At 35.0% G+C, this 26554-nt stretch overlaps 1 protein-coding gene across 4 annotated transcripts in view; it reads left to right on the top strand.

Annotated features, from left to right (window-relative positions):
- LOC145788613 (pentatricopeptide repeat-containing protein At4g13650-like) overlaps positions 1 to 26346 on the top strand; it is a 45413-nt gene extending 19067 nt beyond the window's left edge. The window contains exons 1-4 of one of the 4 annotated variants that reach the window (XR_014351500.1): positions 19777 to 19863; positions 20390 to 20577; positions 20690 to 23930; positions 24183 to 26346. Coding sequence is in view for 2 of the 4 variants with exons in the window: in XM_082907374.1 (XP_082763500.1) it covers positions 20482 to 20577; positions 20690 to 23812 (3219 nt within the window). In the remaining 2 variants the exon portion in view is untranslated. Of the gene's footprint in view, positions 1 to 19776; positions 19864 to 20389; positions 20578 to 20689; positions 24151 to 24182 lie in introns of those variants that run through there. The other 3 variants (XR_014351501.1, XM_082907373.1, XM_082907374.1) reach the window with 3 other exon arrangements.
- Positions 26347 to 26554: the final 208 nt, after the last annotated feature.

Below are 26554 nucleotides of genomic sequence, written 5' to 3'. Positions count from 1 at the left end.
CGTCGAAAGCAATCCAATGCTTCTAACTTATGAGAGATCAAATAGACATAACCAAAACGCGTACAGTCATCTATAAATGTGATAAAGTAAGGAGATCCATTTCTTGCCTTAACATTCATTGGTCCACATATGTCAAAGTGAATTAGTTGTAATAGAAAAGATGCCCTTTTGGCTTTTCCAAATGGTTTTCTGGTTGCCTTGCCAGCAAGGCAATGCTCACAAATGGGTAGATTGACCCTAGCGAGTGGGCTTAAAAGGCCTTCTCTAGCTAACTTGATCATTTTGTCTTTCCCAATGTGGCCTAATCTAGCATGCCATTTAATAGAATCATTATCAATATCACAATTAGACGTAATATATGAAATAGAGTCATTGGCATTATTCAAACTAGAATTATTAACATCCAGAACTAAAAAACCATCTAAAATAAAACCACTACCATAATAAATTGTACCAAAAAAAATGCTAACTTGTCCACTCTCAAACTGAAAATTAAAACCAAGACTCATCATGCTAATAACTGATAATAAGTTTCGTCGAATCTCTGGAGCATAGAGTAAATCATGAAGATATAGAGTGCACCTATGTCGCATTTCCAGCTTGTAAGTGCCAATCCCAAGCACCTGCACGCTAGATTCATTCCCCATGTATACTTGTTTGCTACCAGTTGGAACTCGACGATACTCAACAAACCCAACTCTGTCCCTCGCTACGTGGCAGGTTGCTTCTGAGTCTACAACCCACAAATGAGGAGAATGAGCAACTAAAACTTGACTAGAAACATAACAATCAAAGCGAGAGAATAAGTTAGGGAGTACCTTCTTCGTGTCACGGCCCCAAACCGCCCCTAGTAGGATGGTGCCGTGATGGCCAGTAATCCGAGATTACCGAAGGCTAATTTTCAAAATCCACACACAACAGAGTATAAATATATGGGGCTCACAAGTACGGAAGCAATACATACAAATCAGATTAGTCCGTGAGAGCTGTGCGTAAGTCAAATGAAATGGCAAATATCTTCACATGGGTTACAACTTAGTACAATGAAGTAAAGTACTTATTGCATCTTGATCAAAAGGCTTCTCAATCCGACATGTGCAAAATACAAGTATTACAAGTCGAGAACCATAATTTTCAAGACTGCCGACGTGAACACAAGTCAAGCCGACATAACAAAAAATCCAAAACAAGCTAGCGAATCACATTTAGGCGTCACCGCCTTCTTGCTCATCACCTACATATATATAGAGAGGGTGAACTTGGATACTCAGTGAATAATATAAATAATAAAGGGTTTGCATGAATAATAGCCGAAGTCTTTTCAAAACGATACATATCAAAACTTTATATAACAAGGGATGGACCTCGTCCACCTAGCAAATCTTTAAAGTTTCAAGGGATGCTTACTAGCATCAACATATTACAAATGATGACATTCCAGACAAACAAACCCACGCGGTAAACCGTTAGTGGCAAAACAAGACAAAGCAAGGAAGATATCTCAAACAATGGTGCAGTTGCATTATAGTCCCCTGGCACTAAGGACTTTCCAAGAATGTCATCAAAACAAGATAATGCTTGATATACAAAATAGGGACAATCATTCATGCTTAACAAATACTTTTCAAAACAAAGCAAAGCAAAGATCATCAAAACATTGATAACATAGCTTTATTAAAAATACCACTCACTTAGTTCTTCAACGTCGAGGTCAAGGCAAAAGTTTGAGTCCTACAAACACATTACAAGGTCTATTGAACGTACTTTCAAACAAGATTCACATGCAAACGGATGATCTCGACATTCATCAAAACTAAGTTAAATCAAAACAAAACACTGTTTCTCATCTCGGGAGAACGTGCGGGCACCAACCAGGTCTAGGCTGAGGTCCCACACCATCTCGCCGAGGTGCGGTCTCGACGGCTACATACAAAAGCGAAGTCGGGAAAATCTGGGTTTCCCTTGGAGGAACATGAAGAACATGAAGATGAAGAAAATGAAGAACATGCATGCTAAAATCATAACTTGTTATTACAAGGTCTGAGATTTCGTGCTATGAGTTTGAAAACATGGACCTGGGCACCCTTATTCAAAGATCTTGTGAGAACAAACACAAAAACATGGTTCTAGATGCAAACTTTCGGATCAAAACAAGACTTTTCTTCAAGAACACAAGAACACTATTTTCTCTTACTAAAACCGACTTTAAATCAATGCATGGCATGCAAAACAGATTCGATCATGCAATGCAGCTAAATGATCAATAAGAACAACAAGAGTAGATTAAGATTCTAACCTCAAAACTAGGATCTAACGGTTCAAACTCCAACAATCAAGCTTGGAAGTCTACTCTCTCACTCAAAACTTTTCCCTCTCCTTCCTAGAGTTTCTCTCTCTAAAAGACAAGATTTGATACAAAATGATATGTTTTTCTCGACAGTCACTGACTTAACCCTCTGCTGGGACACGTGGCATTGGCGGATTGGCTCTACTAAAAAAGGTGACTGACTGACAAGACAAGACCATGACAAAGTGTGTTCAACAAGCTAGACGGCAAGAGCACTCCGGCAAGTGATGATCTCGGCTAAGGGCAAAGCTTCGGCAAGTAGGGTAACAATGACATCGGCTTGGAAGGACAACACTTGACTAAGCTGTGCCACACCTTGGCCTAGATGTGCCACACCTCGGTCTAGGTCATACCAATCCAGGAACAAAATCACTAGGTGCAAGGATAAACATCTCGGCCTAGATGATGCACATCTCGGCCTTGGTGCTGCACACCTCGGCCTAGATAGCGATATCTCGGCAAATATGCCAGGGTAGAGATGGAGGTCAACAGAAGTGGTTCCAAGATAGTTCTAAGTGTGGAAAGGTTCCAAGGTGTCTAGGCTTTAGAAGATCTCGGCAACACACCAGGCAAGAACAAAGCATGCAGCAACACTCAAGCAAAACAAGACAGGGTTTGCAAATGCACACAACAAAACAAGATCATACATAAATGTATGCAAGTATGACTAAGTTGAAGTGAGGGTTGTTACACTTCGTCTCAGGGCAATCCCGAGCGAAGTGTCCTTCCTTTTTGCAGTTAAAGCACGCCATGTTAGCCTTAGCTTTCTTGCCAGCCCTCTTACCTCTTTTGCGCTTAAAAGTGCTAGTGCGCTTTGGCCCAAGGTCAACCCCATCTTTCTTTTTAGGAGCCCGCTTAGCTCCTCCGTGCCTAGGGCCAAATGCCCGGCGCGAGTTAGACTCAGCAACAAAAGCAGTGCCATCAGGTTTAGCCGCCTCTAGGTGCTCAGCTTCAAGCTCCAAATGACGTGATATGTCCTCAAATGTTTTAACATTATTATTGTGCATCATATGACGCTTCATTTCTTTCCAAAAATGAGGAAGGGAGCGAATCACTGCTTGAACTTGTTGCTCTTGTGTCAGATTATGACCTGCTGCCGCCAACTCACGTATCATAGTTGACATCACTCTCAGATGCTGCTTCATTGAATGATGTGCCTTTTTTTGATAGGAATCAAATTTCATGGTCAACCCGCGCAACTTAGTCAAAGAGGTGATGCCGAATTTCTGTTTGAGAGCCTCCCACATTTCAAAAGCAGTCAAGGAACCTTCAAACTCTGCTATCAAGTCGTTATGCATGTTGCTCAACATCGTAAAGCGCGCACATCGATCTTTGTTGCGCCATTTTTGATAGCCCTCAAGATCACGACGATGCTGAGCTGTAGTGCCTTGCTCAGGCTCAGTCATCACTTGCTCAAGAGTCTCTAAGACCTCTTGCTCATTCAAAAGATACTAGATCTTACGGCGCCAAATATCATAGTTATCGCCATCCAGCTTTTCTCCCTTAGTCAAATCAATTACTATGCCTTTTGCTGCCATAGTTAACTATATCCAGAGAAAAAAAATGCGCAAGGGATAAAATTTTAGCACAATACAGAATAAATTTTGCTGCATAAATTCAAATTAAATTTTAATAAAAAAATACACATGTCACAAAATTGAAAATTTGCTAAGCTCATAATCATCTCTTGCGCCTCTAGTGATTCTTATCAAACATTCAATTTAATTTAATACGCAAAATAAATGAACAAATTTATTTAAAAGAATAATCCTCCAGTTCATATGACATGTAATAAGCATGATTTGGAAAAAATTCACATATAAGCATCTCAATATGATAATACAATCGAAAAAATGATAAACATTATTTATCATAAAATTCGAATTAATATTAATCATGCTTTGGGGATAACATGAGTTTCTAACATAAAAAAAAAAAAAAAAATCATGATGTTCCTAATCATTCAGAATATTCTTAAACGCCGGAAAATAATTTTCAGAATTTTTCTAGAATTTTCTGGAATTTTCCGTGATTTCTTTAATAAAATAATACACAAAAAATATAAATAAATATTTTAGAAACTGAAACAGTATAAATCTTATACCAACAAATAGCATATGATTTCAGTATATCTCCGTAAAATATTCAAGTCCAGAAAATTAATTATGCATGTACAAAAGCATTTTAACGTAAAAACTATTGAATTAATAGCTCAGAAAAATATTTTTTTGTTTCAAAAAATCTGAAATCTAAACAGATTGTAGGTAAAGTTATTATAAGACTAACCATACAAGTCATGCTGAAAACAGGATTATTGCGAATATTTTATGAGCAATTAATGTAGTTTTTTATTTTATTTTAAGTAAAGCAACCAAACAGAGCCTTATCAAAACTAATCCCACACACACCTGCGTGTGTATCATCTGCGTGTGTATCAGCGCATGTGCTGACGCTCATGTCGGCATACGCAGTGCAGCAGCAGTCTCGTGCTGCGCCATTATCAGTTTCCTTTTTCTATTTTTTTATTTTAATACCGATTTCTCATGCCAATATCTGATAATTTGAAATATAAAATTACCAATAATGATTTATCATCTATTAATATAATTTTACAGATATTATATACATGTGAATGTTAACAAAAAATATATATATAATCAGAATAAAAAAAAAGTGATAAATTTTTTTTTGACCAAACATCAATATTTTATGCAAACAAAAATAATATACGTATATTAGTATAAAATATTAATTTCATAGATATTTAATAGGATGAAAACACCTTAATAATGGCTCTGATACCAATGATAAAAATATAATACTATATACGCAGCGGAAAATAATATGGATTCAGACAAACCTTGTTGGTAAACAAATTGCACAATGAATCTAGCTTAGAAGGTGAATCACGTACTATTGAATAATCTCTACAGGAGTAAAACTACTAGAGTTTTACCCACACCAATCACAGTACAAAGACAGAATAGTTTATGGGAAGAGAGGACGTATGTTTCTTTTTGTTATATCAAAAACAAAATTCAAGATCTGTTTATATGGGAGAGTTAGGACACCCATAAGATAGATATATTATCCCAGATAATATATATTCCATATCTATAATATTTGATCAATAATTATCATATATTATATTAACAATTATCCTATATCAAGATTATCCCATATCTTGATATATATATATATATATATAATCTGTTACTGATATTTGGATCTCTTCTAATTGCGTCATGCCACCATGGGCGACCCAATTAAGTCTGGATTCTAAACCCAACCCAATTTCCAACAGATGTGTACGAGAGAGAGAGTAATTTTAGAAAGTAGATAACCAAACAAAATTTTGAGATTTTTTTTTAAAAAATTTATTTGATTTAATTACTTTTGAAAAAATTTTTATAGAGAATTTTTTAAAATTTTTTTTTCTAAAAAACAAACCAAACAATGACAAGAAGTCTTCTCCTTTGTCTCACCCTCCTTTCTTCTCAACCTCTTGCTAAAACCCACATCTCTCTCTTTCACTCAAACCCTTTTCTCGACAGCTAACGACGACGCCATCGTGATGATGAGATCCGCGGTGATGAAATCAATATTTTACAAAATACTCATTGAAGATTTGAAAATTTACAACTCAATTTCAAAGTAAAATATTGATGCAAATCATAATTAATATTATATTTTTTATTTTAGTATTTTTGTATTTGATTAGAATTATTACTTGAGACTAGGATTTTTAATTTTGTATTTATTTAAGTTTCTTATTTCGTTTGTTTTCTTATTTTACAAGAATAAAATTGTTTGCTTTACAAAAATTACTTTTATTTCTTAATATTGTATTTTTTAAAGAAATTATTCTTGACTAGCAAAAATATATATTTTTCCTTTTAGATTTTCTTGATTAGCATCAATTATTTTAGTATAAAAGAATATGTAAGCCTTATGACAATACATATTATTTGCTTTTAGAGAGAGTGTCTCTAGTTCAATATTAACAACAATTTCAATTCTCAAAGGGTTTCTAATTAATTATGTGACACATTATAATAATCACAAATTTTTTATTCTTGCCAAATTATTTTTGCATATCTTTTCTAGCAAAACTTATGAAGGTGCATTATCAGTAATACAATAAATTTAAAATTTATTCAAGAAACATTAATAGGTGTCTCAAATATACACAATCATTTTCGATGAATCATTATTCATTAAAATAATACTCCACACTATTTATCATTTGGCATTTGCCAATTTATCTTCTAAAAACTTAACAAAAAAAATATTAAGTTTCATTATTTTAATTAATCAATATCAAATTAGACGCTACACGTGTATGTAAATCACATTTACAAATATGATGTCTGACATAAAATCAAAATTGAGTTAACTTTAATTAACGTAATGGTATTGTCTATTATATATGTGTTACAAAATAATAATATTAATTTTAATTTAAAATAAAATTTAAATTTTTATTATTTATTTTAATAATCTTAGTCTCATCGTCCTATAAAAATGTTACTTGAATACTTATATATAATAAATTTAGTTAAATTATTTGTTAATTTTGATCATTTTATCTCTTGTGCTATAAAAGTGTAATTATCGTATAATGATTTTATATGATATATATTAAATTATAAGATAGTAAAATAAATACTTCTTTTGATATTAAAAATAATAGTTAAATTAAAAAGAAAATTAATAATATAAAACTAAAAGTGATTCTAATTATTTATTTTTATTTTTATTTTTATTTTTATATTTGGAGTAAATTGGTGATAAATCCAATCTAATGAATGTATAAGGTATTAGGTCTAATGAATATTTTTTATTGGTGAAAGGTCCACCATTTGTGAAATAGTTGAGTGAGAATTCCTTTTGTTTGTTTTGAAGGACATTTTATTTTTAATTTTGCCCCTTAATTTATCTGTTGACTTTTTTTTATCAATTTACTTTCGTTGACTATCTATTCAAATTTTTTTCCTATCTATACAAATTTTCACTTATCTGTTCAAAGTTTTTCCCTATCTATTAAATTTATTTACCCTATCTGTTCAATTTTTTAGCCTATCTGTTTAATTTTTTTATCTTTTCAATTCAAATTTTCCTTATTTGTTTCAATATTTGTCTATATAAAATTCTATCTATTCAATTATTTTCCTATCAGTTCAAATCTTTTATTCTTTCTACCTCTCTCTCCCTATTTGTTGCAGTCAGTGTCCTCCTCATCCTCATCATCATATCAACAAACAACAACAAATAATAAAGAGAGAAGAAAAAAAAAAAAAAAACAAAAATAGATTCCAAATTTCTTTCCAACAAATTGGTTTGCTTTATTCCAAGCTTCTGGTACCTACAAAATAAATAAACAAAACCACAATGACCCCTCAAAAAAACAAGAAATTCGTAACAAAAATAGATTTTTTTTTTAAAATGCAAAAATTACTTACATAGTTTGAGCATCGGTGGCGAGTCTAGAGAGGCCCATGAAAAGCTTATTGTAAATCTTGTAAATTTTCTAAAAATCAATGGCAATTTACATATCTTCCACTACAGCACATCCATTGTACTCAAAGATCTGTAAATCGAGTCAAGCAATAAGAGCATGATCTACTGCACTCAGTACTCGAAGATTTGTGCCTTTCAGAATACTTTGAATAGGAATTATGGATATGTAATTCTTTAGTATAAATAAATATACTTGAGCAGTAACTCAAGTTCACAAAAGTGACAAACCATAAAAGTCAACACATACAGAGCTCTACAATTACAACAATGGTGATGACTATCACTTCTCTTTATTTCACCTCTCCAATTCCAAAACAAAACAACTTTGCAAAGCTACACACATTTTCTTTAGTTTCTTCTCACACCTCCAACTCTAAACACTTATCTCTCGTTTCTTTTCTTCCTCTCTCTCTCTCTCTCTCCGGTAGTTGCGATAGTGGTGGCTGCAACCGCTAGTGTAATCGTGGAAGTTGAGTGGCAGACGGCCATGGCTTTGATCTCCACAAATTAGAGCCTGGATACTGCTCATCTGTTTAACACAGGAATAACACACAAAATAATAATAATAATAATAACAATAATCTGTTGCAATCTATTTCATCATCAACAACAACAACAACAAATTTAACGTAGATCTAAGCTCAAATCTTTAAATAATAATAATAATAATAAGTAAAATCATCAAATTAATTTTATGGTTTTAGAATCTAAAATAAGAAGAATCAATGAAGTAAGTGGACAAAAATCTATATATACAACTGTCACGACTCAAACCCGCCCCTGTAGGTTTAGCATCGTGACCGGTCAGTAATCCGTGGATTACCAAAGGCCTCTTCTCAGATAAGCATATAATAAGGAGCTGCGGAAGCACATGTACAAAACATAGATAGTCTAATGAGCTGTGTCAATAAACATGGGACAGAATATTTCGAAACTTGTATATACGTGAGCGTGTCGGTCATAGGATATCATAATTACAAAACATTTACAAAAGTGTAATATCCAAGAACTAACTGTACAAAATAGACAGAGACTGACATAAGTACAAAAACAACCATGTAACTAGACTTCAATCGGAACCTCCTCGGGAGGCACAACGGTTGAATGACAAAAATAGAAATGAAGGCTGTCAACTCTGGCCCTGATCACGTGTCGGCTTACCTACATACATAATATAAACTGTGAGTGAAAGCTCAGTGAACAATAACAGAGTAAAGAGGTTTCAATGAATGAGTCCGTACAGATTCTTAATTCATAATTCAGTTTCGTATCAAATTCATAATTTGTCCAGATCATATACAGAAATCATAAGTCATGCGCAAGTATATGTGATACGTCCATAAGCGCTAACAGAGTAGATACAGAACAGATGCAGACACGTGAGGGTTACGAATAACCAGTTCCATAAAGGAACCTCCGAATCCAGGTAACAGAGAATAAACACGCTGAGCCCCATGATGGAGCCTCCGGTACGGGTAACAGAGTGCAAACAGATTAAGTTCCATGATGGAATCTCCGATAACGGGTAACAACCAACACATATCACATGATACTAAGGATGTCACGAATATATATCAGAAATTAGACAATCATTCATTGTACAGAACATAACATTTTAGAAAACAATTCTTATTTCATCACATGGAAAATAAATAAGGTTGAACATAGCTTTACTATGTTATTACTCACAGTTGGCTTTGAGACAGACAGAGGGAGTAGATTGGTCAAACGGTACGCGGCACGTGACCTACATGACACATAACAGATACACACTTGAAACACAAGTTCGAATTGTACATAACTTATGTCGTTTGCTCTTAATGTGTTTCTAACCTTCAATCCTCATTATGGAGTCTTAAACATGGCCTAGGAATGCCTATGATGGAATGAGGATGCAAGAATGCACTGGAAAACATTTCTTAAAACTTGCTGAAAATAAAGTCCGCGCTCGAGCGGACATGCAGACAATGAAGCTTCGCTCGAGCGTGACTTTCTCGGCTCGAGCTGACTGTAAACTCTTGAAAAAGTACTGGTTGCATGTTTTTCACGCTCGACGGACGCTCGATCTACGCTCGAGCGTGAGACTCAGACCTTCGCTCGAGCGTAGATTCCCTCGCTCGAGCGAACTGCAAAACACAAGAACTTCTGGGTATATACATCTCACGCTAGAGCGTAACTCTCGACGCTCGAGCGTAACTCTCGACGCTCGAGCGTGAAGTTCCTCGCTCGAGCATGGATCAAATTTTTGAAAATTCTAGATTCGATCACCAAGCTCAAACTCAACTTTTGAAGCATCCAAAACTCATTTTTCTGGGCCAAAACTTAAGGAAATACATGAAAACTCATAATACAACATGTTTAAAGAATTATAACAAGAAATCATGGCCCAAAGGCTTGCCAATTGTACAAAAACTCAACTTTAAACTCAAAATTAATTCATGAACATAACATGCGTATACATTTTTGAGCTAAGGTCTTCCAAAACATGATCAAATACTACTAAATAGCATGAAACTCATTGTGTTTCCAAAATTAAAGTGAACTCAACACATGCATGAAGGAATTCTTGAAAATCAATCTTCAAAATGCTATGAAACATGCATGCATGCATGGATTGATATACTTCCCTACTCCTTAAGCTTGATTCTCACATCTTATAGCTCAATTTACTTGAATTCATGCATGAACAACTTAAATCCACAATTAAAAGAATGAATTTCCTACCTTAAGTCTTGAATTCCAAGTGTGGGAGCTTAAACATGCAATTCTCCTTCAATTCCCCTAACTCTTCAAGCCAATCTCTAGATGAATTCAAATTTTTCCTTCCTACTCTCTCTCTTCCTCACGTTGGGCATCAAGGAAATGGAAGAGTGAAATGAAAACATAACCTTAGTGGGGTCAAAATGGCCTTGTAGGTAGTAATTTAACAAAACTAATCAAATGGCATTATTTTAATTAAATTTAATCGCTCTGAACCGAATTTTAACCTACCCTAAAATTCTATAAATCCTAATTAACAGCTAAATCAAGTCAATTTCTGATTTCGACGCCGATAAGGTTTTCAATTCGCAAATCGAAACTAAAACATGAACAAATCTTCCTACGCCTAACAAATATAAACACAAACAATGCAACACACATGCAGTTCAATTCAGAATTTCACCTTAATCACTAATTCGGCACAAATTAGTCACGAATTAACGTTAGTCAGAGGTCGGGGTTGTTACAACAACTTAGAAACGTAAACATATATCTGAAGTAAATCCATTATATTCTCAACCTATCTGTTCAAATCAAGTGTTAAAAAACTGAAGTAGAAGTCAAAAGAATATATATAACTCAAGTACAAAACTTTATTGACTGAAAGTCTGAATAAATAACAATTCAAAAAACAAACTTTGCTAAAAATAAGCATCAATTAATTCATAACTAACAACTTTTAAGCTTATAGGATTTTTCTAGAGAAATGATCAACAAAGAACCTATTCCCTCAAGAATCGGTCTACCACTATTATTCAGCTAGCTGAAAATAACAAACTAATATCTTAACACTCTCCTTTAAACTGAATGATGTTCATACAATCAGTTTAAAGAGCAAACTGAACAAACTCCAAGCAAATCACGCAACTTCACAAATGTAGCCAACTTGAGAGGCTTGGTAAACATATTTACAATCTGATCTGATCTTCGACAATATGTCATTTCAAAGATTCCATCCTTAGCAAGATCATGAAGGAAGTGGTACCTCACATCTATGTGTTTGCTTTTTCCATGAAAAATTGGATTCTTGGAGAGTTTGATTGTTGAACTGTTATCACAGTCAATTTGTAGAGGCCCCTACTATTTTTTGTGTAACATATCAATGATTCTTTTCAACCAAACAGCTTGACATGCACAAGAAGCTGCTGCAACAAACTCTGCTTTAGTTGTAGACAAGGTAACAACTTGCTGTTTCTTTGATGACCATGATATAGCTCCCGAACTCATCATAAAAGCATAGCTAGAAGTGCTTTTTCTCCCATCTAAATCACTTGATAATCACTATCACAGAAACCAATGAGATCTAAAGCTACTTTTTTCTTATAAAAAACTCCAAAATCAAATGTGCCTTTCAAGTAACATAACACCCTTTTTGTAACAAGAAGATGATACTCTGCTGGACATTCCATATATCTACTAATGAGACTAACAGAATACATAATGTTTGGCCTGGCTTCTGTTAAGTACATCAAACTTCCAACAATTTGCTTAAATAAGGTGTTATCAACCTTCTTCCCTTTAAGATCCTTAGTTAGCTTCAATCCTGGTTCAGTTGGGATGCCAACTTGATTGTAATTCATCATTTGAAATCTGTCCAGCATCTCCAAAGTATTCTTCTTTTGAGTAATGAGAATCCCGATTGCAGATTGCACTATTTCAATACCAAGAAAATAGTGTATCATACCTAGATCTGTCATATCAAATTTAGCCATCATGGAATGTTTAAAATCTTCAAACATGGCTTAATCATTCCCTGTGTAGATTAGATTATCTACATATAAACAAACAATAAGAAGTTTCTCTAAGAGTAAAGATTTAATGAAAAAAGTATGCTCATATGGACATTTTTGGAAGCCTGCCTTTGAAAAATAAGCATCTATAAGACTGTACCAAGCTCTAGGTGCTTGTTTCAGTCTGTATAAAGCCTTCTTTAACTTGTACACCTTCTTCTCACTACCTTGTTGCACATAACCAGGAGGCTGATCGACATATACTTGTTCATGGAGCTCACCATGAAGAAAGACAGATTTCACGTCCAATTGAAAAATAGGCCACGAGTTTTGTGCTGCCAAAGATATTACCAATCGAATTGTATCATGCCTGGCAATATGAACAAAAGACCTCCTTATAATCAACCCTAAACTCCTACTTGTAACCTTTTACGACTAATCGAGCTTTGTACTTGTCTACTTCTCACTTCTTATTCAGTTTGGTTTTATAAACCCACTTTACATCGATGGTTTTCTGCCCTTATGGAAGATCAGACAGCTCCCATGTATCATTCTTTTCAATAGCCTTTACTTCTGCATCAATGGCTTTTTGCCATATTGAGTCTTTCACTACATCTTCGAATGCAATTGAATCGCAATCTGCAAATAAGGCAAACTGAGCAATGGTATCATTACTAGACAACTTATCACTGCTTACATAGTCCATCATCCAAGCTGGCCTTTTACTTTGGCGTTGAACTTGTGGACTGAATACATTTTGTAGGTGTTTTTCATTTGAACCACTTGTAGAAGGATTAAAGAGCACTTCTGTGACAACCCTCACCTCTGATTAGTGCTAATCTATGATTGAGCATGATAAGTAACTGATTAAGCTGAAATTCTAGATTGATTGCATGAGTGTGTTATTTGAATTGCATTTCTATCTGTTTGGTCACTGAATGATCTGTCTATGTTTTGATTTCGAATTCCGAATTGAAAGCCTTATCGGCGACTGATTCAGAAATGGGTTAGCATTTTATGCTAGTTAGAATTTATGTGATTTTATGGTAGGTTTAATTGAAAGTTGATTTGGAATGATTAAACTAGATTAATTAAAAGTTGTATTACATTGGTTGGCTTTTATTTACACAATTGCCATTTAATGGGCACTTTAGGCCATTAATTGATTTTATATCATTTTGATGCATCATCTTCATCCATTTGGAGACCAAAACCGTGAGAGAGAGTGGGAGTTGGAAGAAAAGAGTTGACTCAACAAGTTTGGCTTGGAACTTAGGAGAATTTGAAAGAGAATTGAAGGAGAATTGTACATTAGGCTCCTACACCTAGAATTCAAGGCCTAAGGTAGGAAAATCATCTTCTTAATTGTGAATTCAAGTTATCTCTTGCATGTTTCATGGAAATTTGGAGTTAAAGTCAAGAATTAATTTGAAAAGTTGAATTGTGAGCTAATTCATGCATGCATGTACATATTCTTGCATTTTGAGGTTGTTTTCATGAAAACTCTTACATGCATGTTCATAATTTGGTAGAGGTCCATGAATTCACCATGACTTTGAGCTCAACATTGCATTTGATCTTGTTTTGGAACACTAGAGCTCTTGAAAACTCATGCATGTATGATTTTGCATTATTCTTCATATTTACACTTAATTTTATGTTCAATTGGCTTACTTTTGGGCTTGATTTCATAAATTGATCCTTGAAACATGTTGTACTATGAGTCTTCAAGTGTTTTCTAGAAAATTAGCCCAAAAGAATCGAGTTTGAAGCTTTAGAAGTTGAATTTTTTGCTTGAGGATCAATTTGGAAATTCCAGATTTTGGATCCATGATTGAGCAGAGGACTTCACGCTCGAGCGTACACTTTGAGTACATGCACTTCCACTCGAGCGTAGGAAGTCACGCTTGAGCGTGAAATGCATATGCCCAGATGTTCATATGTTTTGCAGTCCGCTCGAGCGAGAGAATTCACGCTCGAGCGAGGGTTTGAGTCTCACGCTCGAGCGGAGGTTGAGCGTCCGTCGAGCGTGAAAATCGTGCATCCAGTACTTTTTCATGAGTTTACAATCCGCTCGAGCGAGGGAAGTCACGCTCGAGCGGAGCTCCTTTGTTTGCATGTCTGCTCGAGTGTAGAAAGCCACGCTCGAGCGAGACCCCTGTTTTAGCAAAATTTTGAAAAGTGTTTTAAGGTACATTTTTGCATCTTCATTCCATCTTAGGCATTCCTAAGTCATGTTTAAGGTATCTTAATGAGGATAATGTTATAGAACCACACCAGTATAGTTAGGAGCTAAGTTATTAATCCCAAGTGTGTGTTCGTTCTGCAGCTGTAGGGTTGGCATCCGAGGACGCTCATTAGTTGCCTGTAGCCCAGTACTCTGTGAGTAATAATGTTGTAAAGATACGTTCAATTATAACTATTTCTAAACGATTGATTATATTACTTTCTGAAATAGTATCATTTACTGAATGAATGTTTATCTTATTTGTAAACTGTATTCGTGGCATCCATAGCAACTTACTGTTACTGTTACTGCTATTGTTACAGAGATCTCTGTCGGTTCCAATGTTGGGACCACTACTGTTTACTGTTTGATGGCCATCAACCGACTGTTCGGTCTGTCAAGACTTACTGTACTGTTTTGCTATTAGATGTACCACATATGACTATTATGGTTTCTGAATAACTGTTATGGCATGAAATATGTGCCACTAATTGAGTAACTGTTTTACTGATACAATTGACTGTTTTAATTACTGAAAGGACATTCATTCTTAACCCCTTTATGCATATGTTATTCACTGGGCTTTAGCTCATTGTTTATATTTATACGTAGGTGTCCAGGCACCGGACCGGAGCTAAGAGCGTCGGGTTAGCTTTTGTTTTGTCAAGCCAACCACTGTGCTTCACTTCGAGGTTCCAAATCTGTCAAGCCCAGGCTATTTTTGGGGTGTCTCAATTTCATCCTTCTGTCTCTGTTTGTAATGAATGTTTTAGACTTGACTGTACAGTTATGTTGAAGGGACTTGGTCCCTAACCCGGATGTCATGTGTACATGATGTATGTATATATGTTTTGTTTATCAATGTGACTTGTGCATAAAGTCATTTTGCACTTAGGTTTTCACAGCTCATTGGACATCTTTTATTTATTAATTGGCTTCCGCCAGCCCATTTACTCTGTATTACTGTCCTTACTGTTAAGTAGGCCTTTGGTAATCACGTATTACTGGCCGGTTACGATGCTAAACCCATAGGGGCGGGTTTGGGTCGTGACAACTTCATTTGGTAATTACTGCTGTTGGTTAGACTGATCAGTTCCTTTTTTGATTTCTTTACCATCAAAATTTATTAAAATTTGTTGTTGCCCTGCATCATTCCAGTCCCATACATGCTCTTCATAAAAAATGACAACATGACTTATGATTATCTTCTTAGTGACTAGATTATACAATCTGCATGCCTTAGATTCTTCACTAACCTCGAGAAAAACACATTTCACCCCTTTGTCATCAAGCCTTTTCCTTTGCACATCAGGAATATGTGCATATGCTATGCACCTAAAAATTCTAAAATGATCAACGCCTAGTTTGTGGTCATTCCAAGCTTCTTCCAGTGTCATGTTTTTGATAGCAAAAGTAGGACTTCTGTTCAGCACATATACACTCTAATTAATAGCTTCAGGCCAAAAACTCTTTGGAATTCTCTTCATGGCCAACATACTTCGTACCATGTTCAGGATTGTGCAATTCTTTCTCTCTAATACACCATTCTATTGTGGTGTGTACGCTGTTGTTTATTGTCACCAAATTCCATGCATTGTACAAAAGATGCAAATTCATAGGAATTGAATTCACCACCACGATCAGTTTAAAAGATTTTAATATCCCTCATTGACTCCTTCTCAACTAATGTTTTAAAGCTTTTAAATACACCAAAAGCTTCAATCTTTGTTTGTAAGAAATAAATCCAAGTTTTCCTGTTATAGTCATCTGTAAATGAAATAAAGTACCTTTTGTTGTTGTTTGAGGCTGGATTAATTGGACCACAGAGGTCTAAAAGAATCAATTGCAATGGATGCTTAGCTCTCCATGCTTTCCCTTTTGGAAAGGAAAAGCGATGTTGTTTACCAACAACACAATCCTCACACATTTTTAATGGAGCATTGATTTGAGGAAGACTAGTCACTATGTTCTTCTGCTCCAAAGTCTGCAAATTCTTGAAATTAAGATGGCCATAGCGTAAGTGCCATAAGAATCTTGTACTTTAGTTGTCAAGCAGGCTTGATCATTATTTTTAACAGGCGGAGGAAACAACCGATTAGCTATCATATTAAATTATTAAACCCTTCTCAGGGTGTTGAATTAAGCAACAACCCTTTTGAATGATGATCATATAACCTCTTTCTTGCAGCTGTCCCATGCTAATAAGATTTCTCTTTAAATCTAGAACATGGAAAACAGCAGGAATTTAGAAAAAATGATCTTTGACTTGCAATTGAATAGTACCTTTTCCCATGACAGTTATTCTTGAATTATTCCCAAGCTTGACATTATCTTTAAATGACTCATCTAAATCGGAAAATAAGGATTTGTTACCACAAATATGATTACTGCAACTAAAATCTAAATACCACTTGTTTGAATGAGCATCTTCCTGGTCATGGTAAGCCATTAATAATGTTTCTTCTTCTTCTTTCTCTGCAAAGTTAGACTTTTTTCCTTTGTCTAAATGAAAATTTGTAGTGCATTCAAACTTATAATGGCCATACCTGTGACAGCGGTAGCATTCAATATTGGACTTGTCAAATTTTGAATAATTAGAATTGGATGAGTATTGATTATCACATCCTCTGCCTCTACCTTTGAAATCCGTGCCTTTTCCTCTTCCTCTACCTTGTCCTCGGCCTTTTGTACGACCTTGGCCTGACCTTCTCCCTGTGGGGGAATCAATGTGAGTTGACACCTTCAAAGCTTGTTCTTGTATAGAAGGAGTAGCCATTCTCTGCACATGAACTAGCAAAGAACTTTGCAGTTCATCAATGGACAGAACATCAATGTCCTTTGATTCTTTAATTGAGCAGACCACATATGTGAATTTGGGAGGCATCGACCACAAAATCTTTTCATTACAGCAACATCTTCCAAGTTGTCACCATGAATACGCATCTTATTTGCTATCGTCAACGTTCTAGCAAAATACCTATCAACTAACTCTCCCTCTTTCATGTGAACAGTCTCAAAGTCTTTGCGAAGAGTTTCGAGTTATTGTTGTTTCGCCCTTGTTGAGACTTGATATTTTTTTTTCATGGAATGCTATATTTGTTTAGAAGTGTCCTTTTGGAGAATAGTCTCTAAAATAGCACGATTAACTGCTTGAAAGAGATAATTCTTTGCCTTGAGATCCTTTAGCTTCAGTTCGTCTAATCTTTTTTGTTGGGCTTCCGTCAATACTATTTCACTAGTTAGTTTAACAACACTAGTTTCCACGATAGTCCAATACTCCTTGGTTCTCAGAAAATTCTCCATCAACACGCTCCAATGGTCATAGTGATCATCAAAGCGAGAAATTGCAGGTTGTACATAATTGTTGTCAGATGCCATTGATTTTTATTGCTGCAAGTGAAGAGCTGCTGCTTTATTTCTACCTCAAGCCCCTCCCAGAAGGCTCTGATACCAAGTGTTGAAAAACTGAAGTAGAAGTCAAAAGAGTATGTATAACTCAAGTAAAAAACTTTATTAACTGAAAGTCCGAATAATTAACAATTCAAAAAACAAACTTTGCTAAAAATAAGCAACAACTAATCCATAACTAATAGCTCATAAGCTTATGGGATTTTCCTAGAGAAATGGTCAACAATGAACCTATTCCCTTAAGAATAGGTCTACCACTATTATTCAGCTAGCTGAAAATAACAAACTAATATCTTAACAAATCCCATATACATACATACATACATACATACATATATATAGAAAGAGTGAACTATCTAAATTCTCTCTCTCTCTCTCTCTTTTAATGTTTAAATCAATGTGATGAAATAGAGAGCTTGTGGCTTCTTATCAGTGTAAATCAAACAAGCATATATTAAAATTTTACTATTACCATTACACACAAACACACACTCATATATATATATATATATAAAGATTTTTACGCACAAGCACATACTCACTGTGCTGAGTACATCACACACATCATTATTCACAAAGATATTTGCAATCGAAGATTTAGTCATAATCACAAACATCATGTTTATTTACCCAGAAAATAGAATAAAAAATTTCAATTTAAAGTTAATATTTAAATATAGATTGTAGATTTAGAACTCAACAATTTATATATATATTTTTCTGAACAATAGACTTTTGTCAATCTAAAAATCTACTTATTGATATGAGCAACAAAAGAGTTAGGTACTCATTGACGACGACGACACCGTCAGTGAATGGAAGGACGCACAAATTTGACTATAATTCGTAGGTAGAATGTGGCAATGACACAAGACAACACTCGTTGGAGTAGCTTTCAGATGGAGGCCACACCAACAACAACGGATGAACATTTCGTAGCTCTCAGATAACGGTGATGCCATCAGCACTAATGATCAAAAGGAGAAAACGATGGGCCTATGGCGAAGATGGTGCCGTGGGCTACGACGGTGATAAAGGAGCTAGAGAGAGAGAGAAAAAAAAAAAAACAAGAGAATATAGAGGAAGAGGGAGGGATGAGGAGACGGTTTGTGTTAGTATTTGGTTTGGGAAATAATATATATATATATATACATAAGAAGCTCTTTTTGCCCATGGCTTGTCATTTCTTTTCCTATTTTGCCCTTAGCTTATTTTGAAATTGCTATTTTGTCCTTTAGTTAGTTGGTGAAACAATTTGAGTGATAGTATTTTGGAAATTATGTAAGATATTTTGGGAATGTTTGTTTTGGGTGGCCTATTTTGCCTTTAGCTTGTTTGGAAATTTTCTATTTTGTCATTTTATTTTGTACAATTTACTAATGGTATAATAATTTGAATGAAGGTTTTCTCATAAATATGCAAACATTCTGATCAATTGTAAAACATAAATCTTTTATTTTTTAACAAATTATAAGTACACCCATAATATATTTTTAAAATATGAATAGTACTATAATAATACAAATTACAACTATCGTTTGTTATAAATTTTTATTTAACTTAATAATCGGAAGAAAAAAATCAATAACTATTCTCCTACGCAATAATAAATTATCAAAATTATTCATTGAAAAATATTTCTCATATCATTAAAAACTATTAATTGACTTAATAATTTATTTATCAACAAAATGGTTAACTGAATGAATTAGAAAAAATATAATTAGTCTATCGTTTTAACATAATTATATTATTTTATTTTTAAGTAAGGGTATGTGTGAAAACATAAAGATACATTTTATTATGAAACTATGCTGTTGAGAGAGAAGTCCTGTTGATCGAAATCGCGCAGTCAAGCCCACTTCATCCGGGTACTTGTCTCATATTATTATACTGAGCTTTTTGTATACGAGATTCTTTGAAGTCCATGCTTTCATTGGAGAGTATCTGATTTTAAACTAGTTCATGTTCTAGTTTTTATGCTTGTAGAAATGTTGTTGGTTTCTTTTCTTTAGGCTTCAGATTTCAATTTTTGAGTTGGGATTTTTGTGGTTTGGGTTTAGCGCGGAGAACTGATGCTAAAATAGAAATGAATGTTTGATAACAGTGGAAATTAAAATTAAGGGCATTCACCTCTCTAATGGATTTCTTTTTAAAAATTTTGGGGGTAAAATGAAATTCATCCTTGTTTTATTGTTGTTGCAGTACTTATCTGGTAAAATCAATTTATTAATTACTGGTTTTGTTGGAATGAAATTGACCAGTCAAGTGTTGGGTCTATTTTGTCACCCTTATCCAACAATAATCACGCCATCATCAACTTAGAGAATTTCCCATTTCCATAGTGCTATTGTCATCATGCTATTAAACTTTGCCTTGTTTCAATTAATTGCGCAGGCAATGGCAATTCCAATTAGCTGAGAAAGAAACAGAGCGAGCAAGCTATGCACGATAGAGCTCTCAGTTCCTCCCTCCCATACTAGGCATTGATGGTGACTCGAATACAAGGATTCATAGTTCCAAACCCTGTTTCAGTTTCCTTGCTTCGTCACTTCCCCTATAAAATTGCCCTCAAGTTTCAAAAGGTAAATCAGTCCTTTAATTGTTTCTATGAAACCCATATTGTTGTTTTCATATACAAGACAAGCTATCATTATCATTGTTATTAATGAATAAAATTGTGGATTCTTGTTGCAGTACTTATCTGGTAGTGTACGTAGATTGAATTTTGCTTCCTTTAGTAAGGCAGCGATTGCTCAATATCTCAATGAATTCCCTGCTGAAGAACATGATGAAAGAGATGCAATCGACTTGTCGAGGTGCGTAAAGGGACTTGATTTTCTTAATTTGATGGAACAGCGTGGAATACACGCAAATCATCAGACTTACCTCTGGCTCTTACAAGGATGCGTCAATTCTGGGTCTTTAATAGATGCTCAGAAGCTTCATGGGAGGATCTTGAAGCTTGGTTTCAATGGGGAGCATGCAATTAGTAGCCGACTTATCAATGTTTATGCTGCTCTTGGTGATTTAGATGATGCAGTTAAGCTTTTTGACAATTTGTCTGATACAAGTGTATCTACCTGGAATTTATTAATCTCTGGTTTTGTTGGAATGAAATTGACCAGTCAAGTGTTGGGTCTATTTTCACGAATGCTAGAAGAAAATGTAATCCCAGATGAAATCACATTTGTACATGTTCTAAGGGCATGCATTGGTGATAAAGTTAGCTTCTGGTATGTCGACCAGATTCATGCTAAGATTATTCATCTTGGTTTTGGTTCAAGTCCCCGTGTTTGTAATCCTTTAATTGATTTATATTCGAAGAGTGGGTTAGTGGATTCTGCTAAACTTGTCTTTGAAAAATTGTCTTCGAGGGATAGTGTTTCTTGGGTTGCTATAGTATCCGGTTTATCTCAAAATGGATATGAAGAAGAAGCAATCCTCTTATTCCATGAGATGCACAGATCAGGAATAATTCCTACTCCATATATCTTCTCAAGTGTTATAAGTGCCAGCACCAAAATAGAGTTATTCAAGCTGGGAGAGCAGCTTCATGCCCTTATTAATAAATGGGCATTTGCATCTGAAACTTTTGTGTGTAATGCACTCGTCACATTGTATTCCCGCTGTGAGGACTTTATATCTGCTGAACAACTTTTCAGCAAAATGCAGTGCAAGGATGAAGTTTCATATAATTCGCTCATCTCAGGGCTTGCTCAGCATGGATTCAGCGAGAGAGCTCTCCAATTATTTGAGAAAATGCAGCTTGATTATTTGAAACCTGACTGTGTTACTGTTGCAAGCCTCGTGAGTGCTTGTGCGTCAGTAGGGGCTCTTCATAAGGGACAACTACTCCACTCGTATGCGATAAAGGCTGGAATCTCTTCAGATGTTATTGTTGAAGGTTCTCTGCTTGACCTTTATGTAAAATGTTCTGATGTAGAAACTGCCCATGAATTCTTCCTTGCAACGCAGAAGGAAAACATTGTTTTATGGAATGTGATGCTAGTGGCTTACGGGCAGATAGGCGATCTGAGGGAGTCATTTCGGATATTCTCGAAGATGCAGATTCAAGGCTTGAGACCTAATCAATACACCTATCCAAGTATATTGAGAACCTGCACATCCGTGGGAGCTTTGGATCTGGGGGAGCAGATCCATACCCAAGTCATAAAGACTGGTTTTCAGCCAAATGTATATGTTTGTAGTGTGCTTATAGATATGTATGCTAAGCATGGAAAATTGGATACTGCTAACAAGATTCTCAGACGACTCAAAGAGGAAGATGTTGTCTCTTGGACAGCTATGATTGCTGGGTACACCCAGCATGATCTGTTTGTTGAAGCCTTTAAACTTTTTGCAGAAATGGAAGACCAAGGGATCCGATCAGACAACATAGGATTTTCAAGTGCAATAAGTGCATGTGCTGGAATCCAAGCACTCAATCAAGGACAACAAATTCATGCTCAATCAATTGTCTCTGGTTATATGCTGGATCTTTCAATTGGAAATGCACTCATTTGTCTTTATGCTAGATGCGGTATGATTAAAGATGCTTACTTAGCATTTGAAAAAATTGAAGCTAAAGATAATATTTCCTGGAACGGATTGATATCAGGATTTGCGCAGAGTGGACACTGTGAGGAAGCACTCGAGGTATTCTCTCGAATGAATCAAGCTGGAGTCGAACCCAATATGTTCACGTTTGGTTCTGCAGTTAGTGCTGCTGCTAATACAGCAAATATAAAACAAGGGAAGCAGATTCATGCTAGGATTATAAAAATGGGATATGATACAGAAACTGAGGCATCCAATGTTTTAATCACATTGTATGCAAAGTGTGGGAGCCTTGATGATGCCAAGAGAGAGTTTCTTGAAATGCCTGAGAAAAATGAAGTTTCTTGGAATGCCATGATCACAGGCTATTCTCAACACGGATGTGGTAGGGATGCGATAGAACTCTTTGAGGAAATGAAACGGCTTGCTGTGATGCCAAACCATGTCACATTTGTCGGTGTTTTATCAGCCTGTAGTCATGTGGGATTGGTAGAAAAGGGGCTCGGCTACTTCAATTCCATGAGCAAAGAACATGGTCTTGTTCCAAAACCAGAACATTATGTTTGTGTTGTAGATATTCTTGGGCGGGCTGGCTTTCTGTGCCGTGCAAGAGAATTTATAAAGGCGATGCCGATTGAACCAGATGCCATGGTCTGGAGGACCCTCTTAAGTGCTTGCACGGTGCACAAGAACATGGAAATTGGAGAATTCGCTGCCTGTCATCTTCTTGAACTGGAACCTGAAGACTCAGCAACTTATGTTCTCTTGTCGAATATGTATGCAGTTACAGGGAAATGGGACTGTAAGGATCAGACGAGACAAATGATGAAAGACAGAGGTGTAAAGAAAGAGCCTGGTCGTAGTTGGATTGAGGTTAAGAATTTGATTCATGCATTCTTTGTTGGCGACAGACTCCACCCTTTAGCAGATAAGATATATGAGTTCTTAGAGGATCTGAACAAACGAGCAGCTGCAATTGGTTATGTACAGGATCGTTCTAGCCTTTTGAATGATATAGAGCAGGGGAAGAAGGACCCAACTGGGTACACACACAGTGAAAAACTGGCTATCGCTTTTGGACTCATAAACTTGTCTAATACAATACCCATACGTGTGATTAAGAATCTTCGTGTCTGTAATGATTGCCACAATTGGATTAAGTATGTGTCAAAAATCTCGAATCGGGCTATTGTAGTACGAGATGCATACCGCTTTCATCATTTTGAAGGTGGTACTTGTTCATGTAAAGATTTCTGGTAATTTGAACTTCGAGGATGTGATCATGGAGACAAATGAATCACTTGAGGGCTCCAGGGTTGAAAATACCTCTTAGCCTCCAAGGACTGTTATGGCCTCTCCCTTGGATACTTGTTCAATGGTATGTGGTATTCTTTGGCCTCCTCATTTAGTATTTATTTTTAACAGTGCTTTTGTTATATACATAATGGTATGTGGTGTGTAACTTTTTGTCTGAAGACCATTTTCTCTTTCTATACCTCTTGTGCTGTTTTATTGTGTTATCCATTTAAAAACTTACCTTTATGTAATCTTTTCCTCCCATCACTCTCCGGATTATTAAGTTACCTCAATTTTTGGAAGTATGTTTACGTGGTTGTCTTTTTATGTGCAGTGATTATAACAAAATCATTTCTCTAATAATAAGGTGAAGGTATCAAACAAACCAGGTACTCATTTGATGACTGTTTTTTGTGTGCCTGTTCTCTCTGGCTCTTCTACCAGTATCAAAATTTATCAAAATTTTATTTTTGGGGCACTCCAGTTTTGCTTTTAATGTAATTTATCTTCGTCAGACATGGTGCCTTTAAAATTATGATTGCTTTGATGTAGTAGATGGAACTTCTTGCTCTCTGGGTCCTTAAGGAGGTAATTTTATTGTAACAGTCAAACAAACACATGCACTTCTTGATGTAGTACAGCGTTGTAAGGGGCTGTTCTGGGGCTGTGAAAGCGTTGAAATTTAAGAAGGAAAGAAAAAAGAAGAAAGGTATAAGAATTACTCCTAGAATCCCATAGGCCTTACACCTAGGGTTTGATTGCATCACACAATCCATAAGAAAACTTCGAAGCTCTAAAAGTTCTCTAAAAATATCATGTCTATTAAATAAGAAGTATTAAATGACTTTCTATAGAACTAGGAGACTTCCTAAACTAACTAGAATAAAAATTGGAAACTACTAAAACTTTGACTTTCAAAATCCATCTAAGACCAAATAAGAAACATAAACAATAGCTAATTAAATTACTTAATCGACAAGACGACTCATGGGCGACACCTACAACCCATGACATTAAATATGAAAATTACCAGAATAGCTCTGATCTAAAAATCCTAGAAAACATAAAAATAATCATAAAATAAGACTCCAATAATACTAGAAACATAATTATATAAAATTCTTATCAGTTCTTGTTTGAAATCATGCCACTGTCTAAATATCATAAATTCTTTGAATTTAACCGTCCTTGAGCTTCTTATACCTGCATCACTTCTATTTTTCCTATTGGCGAAGACACTTCTTTCTTGACCTATTGGCACTCACCCTTTCTACTACCAGTCCTTTGTCTCCCACTTTGTTAAATTTACTGTTGGTGGCATAGCCAGAAAGTTAATTTAGTGGTGTAATTTGGTTAGTTATTATTGATATCATTATTTCATATCGATTGAGTAAGGATTGTGATTTTTAATCGATTGAGCAGAGAGAGAGAGAGAGAGAGAGAGAGAGAGAGAAAATGTAAACATTTAAGAATTCCATGCTCAGTAAAGGATAATTTTTAACTTATTTTTGTCTATTTGTCAATCGGTAGGAGACTAGTTACAAATATGATAACTATTACATCAAACTAGTATTACATCAAACTAGAAAATTAAAGTCCAACAATATACTAAGCTTAATAACCATAACCTGTCTAACAATACACCAAGCCCAAAATTGAGAAGAAATAAGGGGAACTTACTGATAAGTCCCATACAGAAAGTTCAAAACCCATCTAGTCTCAAAACAAAACACTTGCACTAATTAGTCCTACATATTTTTAATTGTTACCAAAAAATTCTTTTTTTAAAAAAATAAATAAATTTAAAGACGTCGTTGCATACCATAATCGCCGGACTTCTGTTAAATGGTTATCGGAGACTCGCTGGAACGTTCAACATCATCAGGAAGTCGCCGAAATATGATCAGCAATTTGCCGGAGTATTACTCGAATGTTCTGAACATCACTGAAAGTCGTCGGAATGTCTAGAATATTCGCTGGACGTCAAGAATATCGCCGGAGACTCACCGAAATGTCCAGAATATTGGCGGAATGAAAAAGAGATAAATTGAGAAATTAAAGCGAAAAACATAGCAAAACGTGTTAAATATTGATAAATTGAAAGAAGAAAAAAAACCTGAGAACAACAAATAGCAACAATGGGAAAAAACATATGTTATTTTCAATTTTTGTAGGGTTCAAACAAATAATCTCCAATATTGATCAAATTGAAAAGTAAACTTTGAAACTGTAAAATGTTGTAGTCTCAAAGTATGATTCTATTATGCATTTATCCTTATTAATCAAACTGAAAAACGTGCTATGAAACTGTAAAATTTTACAGTTCTAAAGAAAGGTATGAAACTGCAAAATTTTATAATTCTAAAAAATGATTCATTTTAGCACCAAAAAAACTGAAACTATAAAATTTTACAGTTTTTACTGCTTGACCAAAACTCGAAAATAACTTGTTCAGAACTTAAAAATTTATTTTATCCATTATAAAATAGAAGTGTGTAGTACAGAAAATGTAAAAAAATGGGAGATCGAAAAAAAGAGACAGATATAGAGAGATGCTTGTACTCCGGCGACTATTTTTTGGTTTAGCGTAGATCTAGTCGGATCTAACGTAGATATACTCAGATCTGATGTAGATCTAAGTAGATTTACATTAGATTTAAGTAGATCTACTCATCTTTTTCGTCAGAAATTCATTTCTTTCGCTAT

The sequence above is a fragment of the Camellia sinensis genome, chromosome 14 (assembly GCF_055761805.1).
Source record: "Camellia sinensis isolate YWXY chromosome 14, ASM5576180v1, whole genome shotgun sequence".
NCBI lineage: Eukaryota > Viridiplantae > Streptophyta > Magnoliopsida > Ericales > Theaceae > Camellia > Camellia sinensis.
This window is presented reverse-complemented; position numbering and strand designations above follow the sequence as displayed.